Source organism: Pieris brassicae, chromosome 9 (assembly GCF_905147105.1).
Source record: "Pieris brassicae chromosome 9, ilPieBrab1.1, whole genome shotgun sequence".
Lineage (NCBI taxonomy): Eukaryota > Metazoa > Arthropoda > Insecta > Lepidoptera > Pieridae > Pieris > Pieris brassicae.
The window spans coordinates 7877012-7898969 of NC_059673.1; the positions used below are offsets into that span (position 1 = coordinate 7877012).

Here is a 21958-nt window from a genome sequence, read left to right on the forward strand (position 1 = left end):
TTTAGTTCCATTCCCGGATAAATTAATTGTAATATTAGTTTCGCAGAGAAATGAATCCATCGAAGAAATGATAACAAAGAATTGCCCTATGTCCCATGTAACACAGCTGTAATATGTAGTAGGAACTTCATTAATATTAATGATGATTTCATATATACATAACATTATAGTACGTTTTGCTGTTATCAATATATCTAAAAAGAAATGGCTATTGGCTTGTTATTCAACTTATTTCAAGTGAGAGTCGATGCTAAAAATATTTAAAACTACGCCTACGTATCGTTCGTTGAAAAATTGAGCCATCATCAACCCAAAAGAATCTTTCCTTCACCGGAACACCTATACACACGGTTAATAACTAAGAAATATTTGCAATAACGCTCAGTTAAGCATTTACCAAATATTCGTTGTGCTTTGACGCAAAGATTTGGTATCTTTTCTTGCTACTATTGAAATTAACAATTAAAGTGATGGTGTCAAACCCTTTGTGGTTTGAGGTCTAGTTTACGTTCAGACACCAACACCCTTAAAGGGTAACAATAATATTAATGTATGTTTGTACAAGTAATTGTGTAATGATTGTGGTTTATTTTACTCTAAATATTTGTATATAGTACAAGAGACACAGAGACGGGCTCACCGGCTATGTAAATTTATACAGCTCAATAACATACTAACATACCCAGCTATTTAAATCCACTGCCTGGAGGCCCGAGAGTGTGTTGCCAACCCTTTAACATAAATGTGTTATAATGTAAACAAGTTGCTTTTATAGAGACTGGTATTCAATATAAAACGTATAAACCAAAAAACTCACACACGATCACAAACATAATTAATTAGAAATAACAAGTTTAAAAACATTTATAGTATAAATTAAACTATTTTTATAAAAGATCGTAATAAAAACTTATGAAATAATTAAATATTGACAAAGTGGATTTTTTTTTGTAACAGGGCAAGATGCTCACTTGGCGTTAAGTGATAATGCCCATGGACACTCTCAATGCCAGTGGGGTAGTGAGTGCGTTGCCGGCCTATTAAGAATGGGTAATCTTTAGCGTAGTAGACGTTTTCAGTCTTCATTAAAAAATTATAATATGAACCTCTTTAAAATTAATTTTTAGGTTTGTTCTGAAAAAGGTATACTGAATTAATTAGGTATATTCTAGTCTATTTTATTCGCAATATGCGGTCATTGCACCGCGTCCTCGATCTTGCATTTAAACGTCAACCTGTCATAATCATTGGCTAAAATCTCGATTGAACTAGCTCATTAATCTACCGTAACATATAGCCGAAATTTACGATCAAGGAAACATTTCTAGGTGAAGTTCGAGTTCAGTTGTTAGGCGAATGCGCGAGAGTGGTGGATGCTTTCTTAGTATATAAACGCGGAGAAATGCTCTCTCTACATCCACTCGACATCTGCTTCCGATCAAGTACACCATGGCAGCAAAGTTCCTCCTAGCTCTGGCTTGTGTCACTTTGGCTCAATGTAGCCCTGCCCTTATAAACGGTGAGTTTAATATATTTACGATTTTTTTATAGTTTTAAAATTTGTAATGTCTATTGATTCCTAATAAAATATTGGCTTACGTCTCTCAACTCTGAGGATGTGTGTATCAACACTGTAGATCAGCTAATTACTTATGAACAATTTTTCATATAAATTGATATTTGGTACAGGTTACTTATACCGTGATGGACGAGGGTTCTCAGTGGGACAAGCCTTTGCGAACGGCTATGGTGGGCGTGCAACGGGGTCAGCTACCTCTGATGGCGGCGTGCTCCAGGCCTATGGTACTGCTTCATCGGCTGACACTCAATTTGCAAGAAATGGCTTTGGTGAAGCTACTCCTGGACAGGCTGTAGCAAATGCTGAGGTTTTTGACGGTCCAGAGGCTCCTCAATATGGAGTAGCCAAAGCTGTCGCTGAAGCTCAAAACGCACCGAAATTTTATTACGAAATCCCTCAACCAGCTGCCATTATGTATGAACAAAACTTTGAACTGCCAGCACAGATGAGATATCAATTACCTGCAGGACAAATTAAAGCTGAATCTTCTGCTATCGTCAACGGAGATTCAGAATCTTCAATCTCAACAGTGAGTAATGACGGTGCCGGTTCAGCTCAGTCTTCCGCCCAAACCCGTGGAGCAGGTAGTTATGGCGTAACAACCTCAAATGCAAACATTTACGGAGGACAAGGATCAGCATCCGCAAATGCTAACAACGGCCTTAGCAACACTATCACCTCTGCCAGAACTCAGGGATTCGGTGCCGCAAACACAAGGTCTCAGGGAGGACTCGGTTTGACCTCTGCTCAATCACAGACCAACGGCGGATATGGCTCAGCTTCTTCTACTGTTAACAATGCCTATGAATCAGCTGTTGCCACCGCAAATAGTCAAGGCTTCGGTTCAGCAAACTCAAACGCAGATATCAACAACGCCATTGCTTCTGCAAAAGCCGCTGAGCATAGAGGCATCTCGTGGCGTTTTGGAACCCTCTATAGTACCCCCTCGATGGTCGCTCCCTCTGTCCTCGGCCAAGCCCAAGCTTCAAGCCAAGCAAACGGCGGCCTAGCTAAATCTACCGCACAGACAAACACTGCTGGTTATGGAAATGCTCAATCATCCGCTGACGCTCTTGGTCAGGGCTCTGCCAACGCAAATGCTAACATTAACGGTGGTTACGTCAACTCTGCAGCGAAGACATACGGTTATGATGCAGGTGTAGCTAAAACCGTAGCTAACACTCAGGGCTTTGGAACTGCCAACTCTGAAGCGAACACTGGTCTTGGATCCGTCAAATCTGCCGCCAACACCAAAGGATTCGGTTATGGTAACGCAAACGCTAATGCCGATATCAGCGGAACAGGCCTAAAGTCAACAGCCAACACAAACGGATTCGGATCTGCTTCTTCTTCTGCCAACAATGGAGCCAACTTGGGTTCATGGAGAACAAACGTTTACAACCCTTACGGTGGGTCTCGCACTGTAGCTAACGCTCAAACATCTGGCCAGGGTTCCGCCACCTCATCAGCTAACACCCAAGGTGTATACGCTGGATACAGAGTAGTGAACTCTTCAGCAAACACATCAGGACATGGCTCAGCTCAAGCTAATGCCCAATCCATTTAAGCTAGTAAATTAAAGCAACGACATTAAGACGACTTACAAAACTTGTCTTCGTGTATTTGCAATGTCAACATTCTATTTATTAATTTATATAACTTATTAATTTAATATTTATTTAGAATAAATGGTTTCTTACTAAAATATTTCTTTTACTTATATTTGTCTATTTTAAGAACAGGATATCCTGTATATTCTCTGCTATCATATCACGAAACGTAGCTATTTAAATTGTATGAATAGAAATAAAAAAATTGGTCATACTTGCTTACCAAGATTGCAATTTAACAACAGATAATATTATTAAATATTATATTAATGTAAATTCATCTCATTTTTAACCACACATTAGTTCCGGCATAAAAAATAGTAGTAGCAGTAAAAAATAACACATGATATCCAAAAAAATCAAGGTTAACCACAATGTCGTGATTTCAATGGTAAAAAACGCTCTTACAATTTTCAATTTATAGTTGTGGCGATCAAACTTCTTAATAAACCGTTCAATTAACAGTCTAGCCTTTTAACTTATCAGCGCCGTTTACTTATTTACTAGCAGCCGTACGACACTGCTTAATTCACATTATTATTGCCAATACATTCTTCCATTGTTCATGTTGCTTTTCATTAAAAAAAAAAACTTTTTACCGCTGCACTCTTCACAAAGGAATTATGGGACCCTTAGAATGCTCGCTGATATAAATGAACAAAAGTTAAAAAAAGGGTTTTGAGGATGCGCCTAATTATTAGTAGTGGCGGATTCAAATGGTGGCAAATGTGAGAACCGATATTTTTCTTGCTACCTCAGAACTCAAAAATATTTCTTCATGACGGCTTCCTAATGGTTTAAAAATAAAATAAATTAATTAATGGCGCTACAACATTTTTAGGTCTGGGCCTCAGATTCTGTATCTGTTTCATGATCATTTGTTAATTAAATAGGCAAGTAGGTGATCAGCCTTCTGTGCCTGACGCACGCCGTCGACTTTTTGGGTCTAAGGCAAGCCGGTTTGCTCACGATGTTTTCCTTCACCGTTCGAGCTAATGTTATGCGCACATAGAAAGTCCATTGGTGCACAGCCGGGGATCGAACCTACGACCTCAGGGATGAGATTTGCTTGCTGAAGCCAACACTGCTTCCTAATGCTTTACAGATGCAATTAATTTTGCCGATGACTTCCTCTCTCACCAGTCGTAGTAAATTTCCATATTCTAGAGTAAAACAACTACATAGTTCGCCGCCACAACCAGCCGTACAACCAGTGAACGACCTTCGCGCCCTCAGCTCATAAAATTGTTGGAGTAAAAATAGCGCAATTTCAGAAATTGAATTTCTACCCTGTTCCCCATCAACACATACATGTCAGTCCTACTACTAGTACTAGAATGTTCTAAATCAAACCCAAAAATTATTTGATGTGCATTTTCAACGAAACTGTTGGATTGAAAAATATTCTAGGACATGCCAATTGTAGAAGCAAGGCCGGCAAAACTTCACAGCCTATAAAAAAATATTATATATATATATATTTATTTCATATTTGGTTTTGTAGCAATGGCGAGTTCTCGAAGAATTCAATACGGGCACACGGATTTCTGACCATTGCTATTATTCGTCACGCCTTGCTCGTTACTAGCTAATGTTTGGCGTTTCATTATTATTTCAAAACATATGCAGTTGTACAAATAGAATTTGATAAAAAAATATAAATAATACAATTATTTATTCAACTAATGAGGCACAGGTACACCTTAGTTCTTAACTACTTTTTGAACATTCAGAAACGTCACCATATCCGTTTAATAACCAATAAATTTTATCAGCTGTTAGATCTGTTTATGACCGAATATTGACCCGGTCAACAGCTAACTGTACCGACACCTTATCTTTAGGTCAATGTGATATCCGTTCATTAGATGCCGCTTTGTTCGCGTCTCTAGTGAGCGATGCCAAAATTGACTACTAACTTAATACATATAACATATATATAATGTACGATATAGTGGCTGTTTCCCTACTGATCTTGAAGATAAAATAACTGTACAAACTAAAAGGTTCCAAAACATAAGTTCTTTATGGGAAATTGTTATTTTATGAGAAGATCCAACCAAACCAGTCAATTATAAAATTTAAAAAATTAATAAAGCTGCTTCCCAGGCCTCGTTAAAACGTTAATAATATTTAATGACAGTCGAGCTTATAGCACTAATTAGCACCAATTCTTAGATGATAAAAAATTTAATTACACAACGAAAAATTATAGACCTGGCAGATTTTTGGGGTCGTACTTTATGGGCGCAGGAACTGTCAAAAATGTATTTGATTTTGACATACAGTATATTATATTACGTGCTCAGTCTCAACTCTGAATATATATATATATATAGTTGACGAACTTAAAAGATTATTAAATCGAATAAATCATGTTTTTTTTTAACTTGAATCGTGAATCGTAATAAAAAAATCAGGAGACAAGGCATATCGGGTTTATTAGGACTTCATTTATTTCTTGTATTTCATAAGTGTTTTATTAGTAACCATAAGAATCAAACATACAGTATTTATATTTTGTAATAATAAAAATCATTAAAAATTAAAACCAATTTAAAAAAAGTTTGGTCCCTGTGTCTGAAAACGTTGTTTATAAAAAAATTAATTGAACTATTATATTGGTTCTTTCTTTTAATAAAAAAAGTATAATGTTGAACTATTTGACATATGCCAAAATAATTTAAAAAGACAGCGTATTAGCATATTTAGAAACGTTTTTTAAAAAAGTGATATTTATCGTGTAGCTTAATTAATCTACAGTAATTTAGGTGGTGTTAAAAAATTACTTTACAAGACGTATAGAACCTAAATAAAAATGTAAAACTGTTTTATCGTTTTAAAAGTGAAAATACATTATAGTAATATGAACTGATGACTCATTAAAAGAAATAATAATCTGCTTAAAATGAATTTAATTAATATTAGACAATTTCATAGCTATAACATGCTGTTTCAAAATAATGCTTATGAACTATGTAACGATTTGTATTTTTAGGTACAATTTTACACCTTTTACCGTGAGTTGCAAAAATGACCTTTATCCAAGATACCGTTCGGAATCGTGCAGATTGAAAAGATAAATATTTAGGTTAATTATAACAATACTCGATAATGTATAGTTAGATATTCAGCTGCGTCGTGTTGGCCTAGTGGCTGCAGCGTAAGACTATCATACACCGAAGTCGTAGGTTCGATCCCCGTGCACCAATGGACTATCTATGTGCGCATTTAACATTCACACGAACGGCAAAGGAAAACATTGTGAGGTAACCGGCTTGCCTTAGGCTAAAAAGTCGACGGCGTGTCTCAGGCACTGATCACCTACTCATTAGACAAATAATCTTAAAACAGACACAAAAATCTGAGGCCCAGACTAGCGCCACTGTTTTTTTTTTAGGTATGCAGCCGAAATATTCATTTTTAGAATTAAGACTGTATTTGCTGTGACTGTATTGTGTTCAAGTCCCGTGTAAGGATTTAAAAGTACCGTTTCAATTTTAATCAAGAATAATTTAAATTGGAGTTTGTAAGTCTAAATTAGTAAGCGGTGCTTAAACATTTTCGACAAACTCACGATATTCCCGTAAGGAGATGTTGCCTACGTATTATAGTATTGTTTTCCCAGAATGGAACTTAGATCCATAAAAACATTTAAAGTCAGCATAGTATATTCATAATAATTATTGAAGTGAAACTTCTTTATCGGCGTTGTAAAAAAAATACCGTCACATTTTTCCGGTAAGCGCCATCTTTTTCTAGTTGATCCTACCACGGTTGATTCGAAGAAATTTGAAGCCATTAATAACAAAAATATATTATAACGATTATATTATAAATTAATGAAATTGTGTAATAATCTTAGTAGCGATAAGATAAAATGAATTTTTTTTCTTCAAAGTAACTATCTATCCAATTAATGAAACGAAATAAAATTTCGAAAAATTTGTATGTAACATGTTTGTGATCATAAATACAATCTCTCAGAAAAAGACGAAATTTATTTAAAAGGTGTTTTTTTTATTTAGTACGTTTTTTATTTCGAAAGACGCTTGCCGTTGAAGGGCAACCGTCTAATAAGAACAATCGATGTTATTCAGTCCAGTTTAATATCACAGATCGATACAATTATTATTAGTGCAATTTTTGGCAAGGAGTTTTGACTTAAATTTATGAATTGGTATTACGAATACATATTTTTATCGAAGTAATACTACTATAATTTCACTATGGTATATATATATGTATATGGTTTATGGTTTTGAGCGTGGTAATTAATTGTCCTATAACAAATACAGATATGTGAGGCCCATACCTAAAAAGGTTATGCGACACAAATTTTTGATCAACTCTAATTATTTTCGACTTTGCCGATTTTTTTCTAACGTATACTTTAGTTACTATCAAATAGTAGTATAATAAGTAATAAATGTTCCGTCTCTAATTGGGAAAGACCAAAGAAGTTTCTTGAACAGCTTATATATAGGACTTAACTATTTTTAAAATTGAATTTTTATTTAATTCATTTGCATGATATAAATAATCTATGTCAAACAAAATTGCTAATTTATACCATAATATCACCATGTGGGCGGAAGTAGACGAAATTAATGATTTTATTAGAAAAATGGTATCCAATTTCTTTTAATTTTATTCTCTAATTTTAGCAACACAACGCTATAATAAATTATAACCAGATAAAGAAAGTATCCGATTAAATTGTGAGTTGAATTACTAAAATAAATGAGCCTACTTCGAGTTTTCTCTTATTACTGAAGACGCGTAATCAATCGCAAGATCCAAAGAGAATTTCAAGTAATTACTTTGTCTTTGCTAGATCAATGAAAGTTCTCAAATGATGTTGATAATTGACATTAACAGAATATTGTCAAGTAAACGTCGTCAAAATAATGACACTTCAAATGTATCTAGAATGTGTCATATTATGATTAATAAACAATAGCTACTCAAGTTTTGCAAAAAAAATTTATGATCGTTATAATTTGTAAAATGAATTTTGCTAAACGAAATGTTTTTTAAAAATGCGATTCAAACGTTGAATGTTATCAGATGCCATCGATTAAAATGACTCGAATAACAACTCCTTAAATAAATAAATATATTTGAAAACAGTAGACTCAAATTTCTTGTATTTTATTACCGCAATTATTAAGAAATAAAAAGTTTATTTTCTCTACAAATGTTTTCTAATCAATTTATACGAGAGCTCATAAATTATCAACTTTATTTTAGCTCATTCGTTAGAAGATCGACACATAAATAAGGATTACGCTAATAAAAATACTTGTTTGTGAATCAAGTTTATTTATTTCGTATGTAGTATACATATGGACTAATATTGTATAGATACCACACGTCATCAGAAACTAAGTCTCACGATACGGTTAGGGTCCTTCAACGAACGTTCTCGTACGTTCTACGTTCTTGATTTCAGAATTGGCAGTAAGTAATTGTAAAATCATAACTTTTACCATTATGTTTTACCTTTAGAATATACGGCAAAAACCATGACCACACCCTGAATCAGGCTTACAAAGTTATACGTTACCCAATGGCGTCTTCGGTCCGACCTGACGAGGATGCTTTCTTATGGTCGGTGTAAACGGACATTTTTTTTTCCTCCTTGGCCGTCGAGCCACAGTAACAGCAAAGAAGGCTACATTACTTATCAATGAAGCCTCTTTGAACTGACATAATACAGGCGACATAATTTCGTTTAAAAACGAGCTATTTATAAAATTCAATAGTATATTAAACGTTGTTAAAGTATATAACTAGTTATTAAATTGAAAGTAAAATATAAAACTTACAATAATATCTCATAACGAATCAAAGGAAGAAATATCAGAAATCTGCTCCAAATGACCAATAAATTAAACGGACTTAAAATTTATAGGATGAATAATGAACTTGGAGCAATAAAATATCATGTTTTATTGATTAATTTAAACTGGATCAATTGAACGGTTTATTTTTATGTTATTTATAATCGAATCTATGTAACTAATGAAATTTACTATGTACTATAATTATTATATTATATATATATATTAGGTACTAATGAAAACTAATTAGTACAACAAAAGTTCCCGTCTCTTATTTCAGAAAGGAGATTAAATAGCTTTTTTCTACCTTCTGGGTCTTTTAATTTCAATTCCGATTTCACTTGAATATTGACCAACTGCTGACCCGGCTAACGTGCTTGTTCCAAATTTTAACAACTGAAGATTCGATACACCGACAGCTGACAAGAATTATATTATTTATGTGTGAATAGGTGTAGTAATTAAGATATTGTTTTATAAGAATAAATCATCAAGTATCGTGGTGAGCCTGTCCGATAGCTTTAAGATAATCCCCCCACCTATGATCCTACCCGTAGTAGGGCTCTGACTGTTACTTTAGGTCTCATGGTGCCGATATACCGTACTTATTTAAATATTTACTATTCACGTGTGTACATCTGTAGGGTTTAGGGATTCGTAGGTTTGTTAGGTTCTTATGTCTCATCCTGTCATATATTTGGTGCAGTTTGCTACATACACAAACTAGTCTGGCCATAAATGCTGTTACATAAAAACTTTTCCTTTTTTTGCAACTTTTTAATTATTTTGAATTTGGAACCCGAAAGTATATTATTTTAAAAAATTCTTTTGATTTTGCGTCATTTCACATATTTTTTCGTGTTCATTATCAAATGACAATATAGAATGGGGTGTTAAAGAAATTAGGACTGTTAGCTTTGTTCAAAGTGGGTATGGAAGCTTGACATCAGCCGTATGTTCGTACATCGTACTATCAATAGATGCAACAACACTTCGTCTTTCAAATCTTTGGAGCAAGCAGTGGCTAAATTTCCCCTGGAAATAGTGCGTAAATCCATAGATTCGTGGCATCCATAGAATCTCTTTGATTAAATAGCTTTAGAAAAGCCAAAAGTGGCCATTTCGAATATAATATTTTGTTTGCTTGGACTTTAATAAATATGTAGGTATAAATTTTAATTATATTACATTATTTCATTAAATAAAATCAATTGTCATTTGTAGCAGAACCTATGACTGGTCGTTGTCCTGTCTTAGCTATGAATATTGATTTTGAATTGGTATAATTAACTAAAAAATATTTCAGAAACAAAGCGTTTATTATTCTAATGCTTAGTTATACACAACATTCTTTGTTTGTTCTGGCGCGTATATAAATAGTTTGTTGGTATTCCGACACGGGAACAGGCGACATATACCTGGCCATGCGAAAAACATTGATTTTCGAGATTAATGCCACAGTCAATTAGCAACTGTAATTATTTTATATATATTTTATCAATATAATAACTCCGATTCATTTATTTTAAACGATATTCATTTCTTTGACGATATTTACAAGACGCATTCTGTCAATTTTACGTCAAACGCCATAACGTTACATAAAAAAAGTTTGAATGAAATGAAAAAAAAGTTGTTATCGTAACAAAAGTATGCTTAAATTTTTCCGCGCAATTTTCTTAATTAAAGTCTTTTATCACCTTCTCCTGACAATCCACTGGCTGGCAAGCTGTTTCAATAATAAGATACAATATAAAATAAATTTATTTATTAAAGTATAAGAAAAACACAATATAAAAATATATTATTTAGTACAATTTGTACATATTTATGAGTAATTTCCGATTTAAATATTTTAGCAACTTTTCCAACGTTCCAACTTAAGTTTTATTGTGTATCCATATATGTTCACTATATCTTTCCTTTCATCAATGGTTTCACATATTTATGGAAACTTTGATTCACAGGTTCACCGTTAAGTGGACTCTTCATTGCTTCTTCCATCAAATGCTCGTAGGCAAAGCCGTCATATGAGCCGAGAGTTGAATGTAGTACCTGTTTAAAAATAAAGTTATTATTTATTTTTTGTAATAATTTAATGGGTTTTACATTCTCACTTCTTGAGGTATTTTGAGGTCTAGATTCTAATAGTTGCTATAAGTAAAATACAAACTTCATCTCTGTAGTCGAATGCGTCAACCAATCCGACGGCATTTGGGCGGATCTTCTCCAGTAAGTCTTCATATCTTCTTTGAAGAGCCTTTACTTCTTTCTCCGATAGCTGAGTGTACTGAAAACATATATATGACAATATATGTCATTAAAATAATGGATATAAGCTTATAATAACAATTTATGTAAAACTCGCCAAACTCTGGTTCTAAAATCGTTTGTTAAACACTAAAGATTTGTAATACATAGAAATTTGTATTTTATTTATTCGAATGTTTCCTACATTTATTTCATGTCCATCATGACCTTGAATATATATATAGATGTATACGGTTAATAGAGTCAAAATGATAATAATAATTTTTTGAGATAACTTATATATGCTATTACTGTCCGTTGTTTGTTTATATGAGTTAATTTAAGTATAGTTTAATTTTTGTATATTGTATTTTATGTGCTTTTGGTTTTTTGCTTTTCTAATAGAATCTCAATGTAGAAACATATACAATGTATGGTATTGATATTAGATATTCTTACATAAGAACTAGGTACATTATTTGACGCCTTCTTAAAAAATCACGCAAACAGCTGACTTGAAACATAGGAGTATTATTTGCATTGCTTCACATATTTTATCAGGCGAATATATATACGTTTTTAGCATACTTAATAGTAATATATTAACTGAGTATTATTAAATATAAACTGAGTAAATATATTAATTGCGGCAATTATTCTAAACTTAAAATCTGTTATAACGACATTGAAGGGAATACTCATATCGTCGTATAAACCGATATTCGTAACAGCCGATGACGTTGTTATCAAGTACCTAATAGATATGTCATATTATGTTCTTTTACTCGCCGGGACTTTTGATTTTGGTCAATGTAATCGTTTAGTAACGTACCGGACGTTACTAAACGATGTCGTCGTAAACGGTTTTACTGATAAACGTTTTTATTTTGTGCCGAAACAAAAATATGTAGCGCATATTTTTAATAATTAGAATAAGAATATTTATATATATATGTATGAGATGAATATTTTTCATAAAGAGTTGTCTGATGTATGGTGAAATAAAAACCAGTTTTACTAATTTTAAGATAAAAAAAACATACCAGAAGTAAATCTCCCGTCGTCTCCAACGCCATATAAATGATGTACATTTCCAAGAGATCGGAAAGAACAGTTTGCAGCGACGATGACACAATCTTCGAATATCTTTCAACCTCTGCTTTGTATACTGATAGTACGACTGCACGACCGTAAGCCTAGTTACATTAAACAATTTTATTAAAAAGTAAAAAGGTAAAGGAGGTTGAGGCTTTAACATAATTTAAAAAGTCACCTCAGCAGCGCCAATCAATTGGACGGAGGCTTTATTCCATGCATCTTCCATAGACAAGCCGCTTTTTGCATATTCGTGGAAACTTGACACACTCGATGATAATTTCCTGTGGATCAAAAAGTTTACGTTTTTGTCTATGAAACTTGTATCTATGATAGAGCTCGTTTATGTGAATCTTAGCGAAGCAATAGATCATATATTAAATAAGAAACAAATAGAGGCAAATTGAATAGTAGATTTCATTGTGGTTACAATATAATGGGATTTGTATGTTTTGAGCTCTTGTGTTGATTTTTTGATCGCGCAAATAGTTTAAACAAATAGTTTTAACTTTATGCCAGGCAATAAAACTTTATAAACATTTAGTACATCTGCCTCTTCTCACTATAGCGTAAACACAAGTCGACGGAAAGAGACGAAAATACTATTTCGTCTTTCGTCGTTTTGTGAGCAAAGGGCAAATTTTAGGTACAAACCCTTTAATACTAGCTAAATATTTTGTCCTGTCCGGCATATAAACGTATGTAACAAAATATTATAAATTTGGGTAAGTAAGAACATTTATATTTATTGCCTAGAAGAAATCGTTCGTCCGTATTATTTAATTATTATAATTAATTTTTGCAACAAAGTGTTGAATAAATAAAATAAAACTACCATAGTTAAGCGTAATTAAGTCTTATCGTAAATTAAGTAATTAATGAATGAAATACACAATAAATATACACAAATACAGTAACTTACCCAACGGAAACTTTCTGGAATGCTTTAATAATACCATCTAAGCTACTGTTCCATGGCCCAGCTGGAGTCCTGTCTGCCAGATACGCCATGGTTGGATTAAGAGCAATTCCTTGCGATGCTTGGTCCCACGCTTTGACTAATGCTCTGAAATACGGAGTACGTACGTACAATTAGACGGATTTTTTAATGAATGACGGTGAATTTATAAACGAGTAGAAAATGTATTTTTTATAGCACTTAAGATAAAGACTTTTTTTTAATATCAAAAAAGACTGGATTTTGACAGTAAATTTCAATCGACTGCTGAAAAACTTGAAAAAATATTATTTAGTTATCGATGGCATGGTTTGTCTAGGTCATGGAGGCCTAGGAGGATGGAATATGTAGATATTATATTTAATAAAGGATTTTTTTTATATAATAAATATACTAAAATAATTTAATTCGTTCACCATATAAAGCTACATAACAGCGAATACAATTGGCTTTATAATATTATGCTACGAGGAATAGCAACAGATCACGAATGAATAATGTTCGTAAAATGAGTACAATAATTTTCTTATGAGGGCTTAGGCTTTATTTATCTATATATCTGTCAGTTTGCTTTATCTTAGGAATATTGAGTTTAATAAATATTTTTGTACTAATTAAGAATTTATTTCGGAGGGCTATTGTTAGGTTCGTCATTACAGAATGTATCACTCTATAGTTGTCTAGTCACGTCAGATCACAATGATTACTCTGTGTACATACTACTTTTTCCGCCATTGTCTGGTTTACAATAAATAATTAACAGTTAGATTACTTTAAAAGACTCGTATCATTTAACAGCTATAATGAAAATACCAACCTGGCGGTTTGCAGAAGTAACACAGTATTTTCGCCTTCATAGGTGCACGCAGCCGTGGACAAACCATACAACTGTGGCAGGTTTGATGAGAGCATGAACCCGTGACCACCACATGACAATCGACATCTCTCAACAAGAGCTGTGCAGTCCTTGGAACTAATTACCTTTAGGACACACGTTAGAGCGTGGAGCTGAAACAATAAACTAATATGAGAAACTCAAGTAGTTCAAACAATTCTTGGGCCGTGGTGTTCAAGAAAGATTTAAGATGGCGCCAGGCAGACAGTACCGGTGATCCTAGAGCTGGTGCTTTTCTCGCTCAACGAATAAGTATCGCAATACAGCGAGAAATGAGGAATGCGGCCAGCGTTAAAGGTGCACTGCCACGGGGACCAAACATTATTCTTATTGTAGGTTAAGAAAAATATAAATACTGTATATTTCATTGTAATAAACGATATACTTCATATGAGCTAGGAGGACTGACATTAATCCTGGGTTGTATCATTTGTAATGTTTTTAATAGATACTTTCTTGTTTATTATGTTGAGGATATTGAATTGATGGTTTTTGGCACGTTTGATTTCCGTTTGACTTGAAAAATCGAAGGATATCAATTTTATGCTCTAATCTTTAATATGTTCAAACATAGCTCAACTTTCCGTAGACCTATCTGGATTATCTGGTTCTTAAATAGATTGTAATCAGGATGATAGATTTTATATTAATTGAAATGTCTAAGGAAAAATCTGAAATTCGCTGCGGCCTGATTGGTAGCTTATACGTCAATGGAATTAAATATTTTTTAGTGACTATTGGATTGAGTTTATTTATATTTTAAAGATATTAATTGCATCATCGTATCGCTTTAGATATTTAACTATTTTATTATTCATTGCGCCCTCATCAATTTAGTTATGAGCCTAAAAGCTAACATATTATTATCCATCTAATATATATATTTTTTAAACACTCTTGTTTATTTTAATTGTCATACCTTTTAGATGGTAGATTTTGTAAAATATGCAGTAGATTTAGTACTATGTATAATGTGGTAAATTTTAATAAATAAATAACCTTCCACTACACATTTATGTATAACCAGTACCTCAGGCAATCTTCCAAAGTTGCCATCATTTTGTTCGTTGCGATAGTTTGTGAACAGGTCCCATAACCAGTAGGAGCAGAACATGTAGGCGTGGCTTGTTGCAATACTGATGAACAGTTTATGTTGCTGGGTTACGTAATCTAGAATCTGTGGTTCTGGTTTACTGAAAAAAAATGATATATCAATACAGGTTTCACATTTTAGTGGGTCTTGGTTTTGGAGTACGCGGAAAAATTTTCAAGTTTTCCTTTCTGTTGTGAACAGACAATAGAAGCACGCAACATGTTTGAAGACATTATTAAATTTATAAACTTAGAGATTCATAAAATCCAAACAACAACATTTTAATAATAACGCATCGCCTAAAAGAAACACATGGTGAACATTTACAAGAATTTAGACAAGTATTAGTAACAATTTATTTACTACGTCTAAGAGTTGAAAATAGTCTCTAATTTTAAGTCTTCGGGATGTAGGTAAAATGTCAGACGAGAGTTTTTGAATCAATAGTAAAGTTTTAAAAGGATTCTTACTTGGGTTTGAGCTGTGACTGGTGTCTCACAGCGGAATATCGTATAGCGATAGTTGCAGCTTTTGACAACAGGGTACACGCAGTATTAACTATGGTTACACGTACCATTACCATTGTTCCATACGCGAGTTTTGGATTAGATGACGATTTAAATGTCCCATCCTGAAAGGTACATAAAACAAAAGATTAACATACCTTAGATATTTAAACAAATTTACGGATTTTGGCCTTGCACTTTTGATACGTTGTGTGCTGGCTTGTCGCAAGGCTGGCATTTTTATAATTTATATTTTAGGAATAGCTCAGATGCTAGCATTCAATTGGGCAATAATTTGAAATCGATTTAGTAGTTACTGAGTTTATTGGTAATAACAAATATATGAAAATTTCCTCTTTAAAAAGAATATATTAAAAATCAGCATAGGTCACACCACCACACCACTGATCGCACTTCTGTACGTGATACGTCACCACTTTTCATCCCTGCACGAGCAAGCTAAACGCCCCTATAGATTAATCCTGAGGTATGGCCGGGATTCGAAAGTTCGAACACCTTAAGGATGAGAATCGATTTACTAAAGGGTAACGCTTCTAATACAGTAATAGCTAACAAGAATCAAGATAAATGATATGTACCTTCAATACTTGAGAAAATCTCATTAGCATGTGTCGCCTGGGAATCCTAACATTATCAAAGCCAAGGAAACCATTGTTAACAGTGTTAAACGCTAATTTTGCCCCAATTTCACCAACTTTCACCCCCGGCATGGGCATATGTGTCTCTTCATCGCGTATCTGTACTACAAATGGCTTCATTCCGTGTGATTTTCCCTTTATTTTCAGTTGTGCCATCACTATACAATAGTTACTCGAGTGTCCCACTGAAACAGTCATTTGGTATCGGCAATTCGAAAATAGAACTAAAAAAATGATGTACTGTTCGATGTCGAGTGACATATATAATATAATGTGGATAAGGTTTGGGCTATTGTTCTCAACACAGACGTTACTTTTAATTCGATTTGCAGTTACCACTTATCTACGAATCGTACTCAATATAAGTCAGAATGTGTATATGAATTGAATATAGATTTTATATTATTTTATGGGAATAATAATCAATGGCGCTACAACCTCTTTGGGTCTGGGCCTGAGATTTCTGTATCTGTTTCATGATCATTTGCAAATTGAATAGGCAAGTAGGGAATCAGCCTTCTGTGCCTGACGCACGCCGTCGACTTTTTGGGTCTCAGACAAGCCGGTTTCCTCACGATGTTTTCCTTCACCATTCGAGCTAATGTTAAATGCGCACATAGAAAGAAAATCCATTGGTGCACAGCCGGGGATTGAACCTTCGACCGCAGGGATGAGCGTCGCACGCTGAAGCCACTAGGCCAACACTGCTCTATTTCATGGAAATACTTCATCAAAAATTAAACCACTATACAAACATGGTTCTAATTAATTATTAACTAAATTTCGCTCAACGAATATGGAACGTAATACAGCGAAGAAATGCCAGCATTAAACTTAAGAAGTGTTATAATTATCAAATTTTTCATTATAATTAAATGATTTGCGTATTCCATAAAATGTGTTTGAAATAAATGTCAGTTAAAGTTGAAAGTGAACGTTACTTTAATTCATATTTTTGTAATTTTTAATAATTGCCACAGATATGTAAATAAAATTATAATAGAGTGATGTTGATGTATATTTTTCATACCGAAATTTCTTTCCACCTGTCTAACAAACTCTAAATCGAAGTATTCGTATCGTTTTGACACGATTATCACAGCACGAACCTATATTGGCTACATTAGTATTGTACAAATTAAAACTAGATTTTTAATTTAATTTGAAATAGAATTTTTGAAGAATCTTTGAAAATTAATGAAATGTTACAATTTTATACAGTACATAAAAAAGCCAGTATTTTTAAGTTACGTTAGTAATTTTGCCATCTTACGCTGGTGTTAAAATCTCGTTTTTTAATGGAATAAATACGACTAGTAACACTTATAATTTTATATCTAGAACTGGGGTACAAAACTCTATTAATTAATTAAAATATTTTCACTCACATCCACCAGGCCACCATTTATATGACGTAGGAGTAGGACTATTAATAATAAATTCTTCTGTATTCTCATCATACGTTGCTTCGGTCTCCAAGCCCCTAATAAAAGTCCCATGCCCAAGTTCTGTCTGAAAAGAGCTTTACTAATGTCATTTTTTCAGTCTTACTATGGTATTCATAAAAACTATTAATAACATTATTATAAAATTACACTATTTCGTCTCATTCATAAAATTGTGTTTATGCTGTGATGAAAAGAGATAGATGTGTAATTGAATTTAAACTAGTAGTTTTTAGTTAAGTAAATAAATAAATAAAAAAACCAGTAGCTATGATACTCTTGATAATTTTTAATGTTTAGCCGGTTTCCTCACGATGTTTTCCTGTGATTCCTTTATCCCGTGATTTGAACACACGATCTCAAGGTTAAGGATTAACGCTTAAATCACTAACGCTGTTAAAATCTATCGTAATAATTTTAAATAAAACCTCTTTAGTACAAACGGAATTTATTACATTAATTTCCGCAACGTACAGTAATTTCCTCAACGAATAAGCATCGCAATACAGCGAGGAAGTTTTGCCAGCATTAAAAGTACACTGCCACAGGAACAAAACATTTTACATTTTATTTAAGTTATAATTATGTTTACGTTACACTATTATAATATATTTATTAAGAAATTCACGTTTATAACCATAAAAGATATTTTTAATAAATATGCAGTACGTACGTAAATAATAATAAACTATTTCGGGTATTTATTAGATGTTGTATAGTTAAAGCAAAATAGGGATTGGCAGAAAACACCTTAGACTTTACCTTAGAGGAAAGGACCAGCTCTGAGGTCAGCGGTACTATCTACAAGGCGCAAATTTACATATTTAATGAGCGCCTGTGCACTTGAACGGTGCCCACGAGTCTCTAGAGTAGTCTTCAGGAGTCTCTTCTCCAAAGGGAATAAAATCAAAGTTGCAGGAAAGACTTTTATATTTTTGCCGTTTACCGCCTGTTCTGTGTTTATCCTAGACATGTGCGACGGCGCTGATTCACCTTGTCACCTTCATCTTCAAAAGCTCCGTCGCACCTCCCTCGTAAGAAGAAGCAACCCGTACCATACCCCATCCCATGCCTCGTCTCCAAGAGTAAAGACATCCAATCCGGCCGCATGCCGCAAAAAAATGCATCCCTTAGATTTGTAGCTTACCTGAGCATATGTACCGATGATTTCCATTTTTAAAGCCTTTTCCAACCAGTAATTCTTCTGCTCGTCATCACCCTGCCCCACAATTGTAGGCACGAACATAGAAAAATGTAAGAGAAAGGGCGAGCCATCTTTAAAAATCGAATGTGAAGTGCTTCGAAAGTTCGATCTATAAGAAAGTATGGTATATATGTACTACATTATAAGTAGGAATCGTGGCAGCCGGTAATATATTTCCAATACCGATACAGATACCGGAATATCGGTAGCGGAGATTTCGCTTATGACATCGCGCGGTATAAAAACTCAACATTGACAGCATCGCTATTATTGGCAGCCTTAACCTTTTAATTAGTTGTAGGGGAGTGCAATGAGCGCGTGAGCTACGCGCCCATTTTGAAACCAAGCTTAGGTGCTTGAGAGACTAGACCGCTGTCCGTTGTTGTCGTTCGTTCGAATCACGGCTGTGCATGAGTTTTTCTTTCTATACTTTTAATACTCGCTTACAGTGACGTAAAACATGCTGAGGACTTGCATGCAGACCCAAAAATCGACGGCATGACTTAGACACAGAAAACTGATCACCAATTGGCCAACTAAGATAAATAATCACGAAACAGATACAGAAATCTGAGACTAAGACCGCTAAGTATTTTCGTTGGGGTCCATGGACCTGGTACTTTCAGATCAGAAACTTTACATCAGCAAACAAACTGGTTGGTGCCTTATTAGGTTCCAGCAAAACGAGCTCACAAAATACCTAGTACTTCATTCCTTTATTTAGTATTTATTAAGCATTTTATCTAACCTCTTTACCGATAAGTTTGCGCAGATAAAGGCTTGATAATGTTATTTGTTTTTTAAGATATCTAATCATGTAATTTACCTTCATAAACCTTGCTATTTTGTGCAGTTGAATGTGTTTTTTTATTTGATTAAACCGATTTTAAGAAAAGGAAGCCATTACCTACTGTGACAATTTTATTATTTTGTGTTTCTATTTGTCCACAATTTTCTCGGAAAGTACAGTTTTATATATCAATCTGGTATATTTCAACTTAATATTATCCAACGTTGCCTTTTAAGAAATGGAACGCTTTGTTTTTAAGGACCATAAGTCGAATTGGTATGAAAACACGAAAGAAGTAGAAGATACAGAACGATTTAAAATAAAATAAAAAACTTACTTGTCAAGATTGTCTGAAATGTTTTTTATAGAACCATTGCTCTGCAAAATGGTATGCAGTATAACTGCCTTGCGTATCGCGTTCTCATATTTGTCTTTGTGACTTAAGAATTCTTCAGGAACGACGTCTTTCAATTCCTTTAAGTTGAATATTTTGTCCTCTAAAATTATCTAATTATTTAGTTAATGCACAATAAACATGGAAACTAGTAAAAATCAACTAACATTATTTTAAAGTTTAACATACGTCTCTATCTGTAAAATTGTGTTTACCCTGTGATGAAAAGAGATTGATGGGTTGATTTAAACTGGACTAATTTATTTTATATTTAAGTATCTTGCATCTCTGAATGATGTTTTTCAAACACCGTTGGCACTATTTATAAAACGCGGACTAGTTAGTACGATATTTGTTACATTGGATACCGTACCCTTCGTATGAAAATTACATCAAAACGTTGTATATATCACGGTACTAACTTCGATCCACGTTTTATTATTAGGCCGCGTATGTGTTGAATATTTATTGTAATTTTTTTCTTCGAAAAATCTTACGGTAACTGTCTAACATTAAAAAAGTTGCAAACAACAGGAAAACAACTTTGCTAAGCTAAAAATATCAGGCGTTTTAAATACTTTCCAAGTTAATGCCATTGCGCGATTTCCGCTAGATTACTCAACAGTGAAACTTGTTTTTGCGTTAAAAATATTTGTTTTACATACCTAAAGCCCGTCTTTTCGCCGTGTGTTCCACTCCTGTATCCAATAAATTAGTAAGTTCTTCTATATTGAATGTACAAGTTGATCTTTCTTTCTGTAAATCGGGGTTAACCTCTATCGACGTCATTTCGGCGTCGATGCTTTACAATACTGACTCTCATAATTACCAAACAACCAATTTTATCATTTAAATAAAGATACGTTTACCCCCTATGTACAAGCAGTTGTTTTTTATGATCCAATAGAATTTGGATGTGATTTAATGTTTTTATTCATCGTGACGTAATCGCAAAGTGCTTTGTTCATTGTTAGGTCATCACACGAGCGGGAATATATCATATCTGTCACTCGAGAAATGTATTTACATATTCTAATTTAACATAGATAATATTTGTGTAATCACTCACGTAATATTTACTTTGGTTTAATAACATTCTGGAACTTGGCGTATTTTGCCATAGATCGCTGTAGTTTTACCTATTCATTACAATTTTTAAATATATATGTGCATGTATTTTAAAAGTTGAAATATGTGAACGAGTAGGTACTTTTTATTATTCATGATTGTACAAAATTGAATTTATAACTAAAATTAGAAACATATGTCATATAATGTCAAGATTAAATAATAAGTTCAACTAGTTTAGTTCGCTTTTATCTATTGGCTTAATTTTTTTTAAGATAATTGAGGAAATTTGCAAATAATACGTCAGCTAACAAAGATATCAAGTTTAGATGAACCCTTTATTTATTTTAGTTATTTAAACAAACAATGACAATTATGACAATATTATCATCATGATATCAAATGGCAATTTTATTTACTATGATTTCTTATCTCAAAAGTCGAAGATTAAACTCATTACAGCGTTATTATTATCATATTAAATCGCAATATACCTAGTACTATGTTCGGACGAGTAGATAATACAAGTTTTTACTGCATACTTCGTTTGAAATTCACACGTAATC

General features: G+C 33.4%; 2 protein-coding genes across 2 annotated transcripts; one reads left to right on the plus strand and one right to left on the minus strand.

Moving 5' to 3' along the window:
• The first annotated feature begins 1433 nt into the window (after nucleotides 1-1433).
• LOC123714335 (pneumococcal serine-rich repeat protein-like) lies at nucleotides 1434-3146 on the plus strand. Its single transcript, XM_045668556.1, has 2 exons — nucleotides 1434-1519; nucleotides 1690-3146. The coding sequence occupies exons 1-2, from the start codon at nucleotides 1450-1452 to the stop codon at nucleotides 3144-3146; spliced, it is 1527 nt and encodes a 508-aa protein (XP_045524512.1). The 5' UTR covers nucleotides 1434-1449.
• A 7642-nt stretch (nucleotides 3147-10788) lies between these two features.
• Nucleotides 10789-21162, minus strand: LOC123714374 (probable peroxisomal acyl-coenzyme A oxidase 1). Its single transcript, XM_045668608.1, has 13 exons — nucleotides 20990-21162; nucleotides 20268-20427; nucleotides 19084-19249; nucleotides 17880-18003; nucleotides 16432-16676; nucleotides 15797-15957; nucleotides 15264-15426; nucleotides 14156-14346; nucleotides 13303-13446; nucleotides 12559-12664; nucleotides 12329-12481; nucleotides 11209-11325; nucleotides 10789-11090 (listed from the first exon to the last, which is right to left on the minus strand). Exons 1-13 carry the CDS (start codon nucleotides 21111-21113, stop codon nucleotides 10947-10949), a joined length of 1998 nt encoding a protein of 665 aa, XP_045524564.1. The 5' UTR covers nucleotides 21114-21162; the 3' UTR covers nucleotides 10789-10946.
• Between the last annotated feature and the right edge of the window lie 796 nt (nucleotides 21163-21958).

Bases quoted from the DNA above. Each gene is read 5' to 3' on its own strand.
- LOC123714335 (XM_045668556.1), top strand. From the start codon at position 1,450: ATGGCAGCAAAGTTCCTCCTAGCTCTGGCTTGTGTCACTTTGGCTCAA. The intron at 1,520-1,689 runs GTGAGTTTAATA...TATTTGGTACAG, and splicing joins TAGCCCTGCCCTTATAAACG to GTTACTTATACCGTGATGGA.
- LOC123714374 (XM_045668608.1), bottom strand. From the start codon at position 21,113: ATGACGTCGATAGAGGTTAACCCCGATTTACAGAAAGAAAGATCAACT. The intron at 12,665-13,302 runs GTAAGTTACTGT...TTTGATCCACAG, and splicing joins TTCCAGAAAGTTTCCGTTGG to GAAATTATCATCGAGTGTGT. The intron at 12,482-12,558 runs GTGACTTTTTAA...TAATGTAACTAG, and splicing joins AATTGATTGGCGCTGCTGAG to GCTTACGGTCGTGCAGTCGT.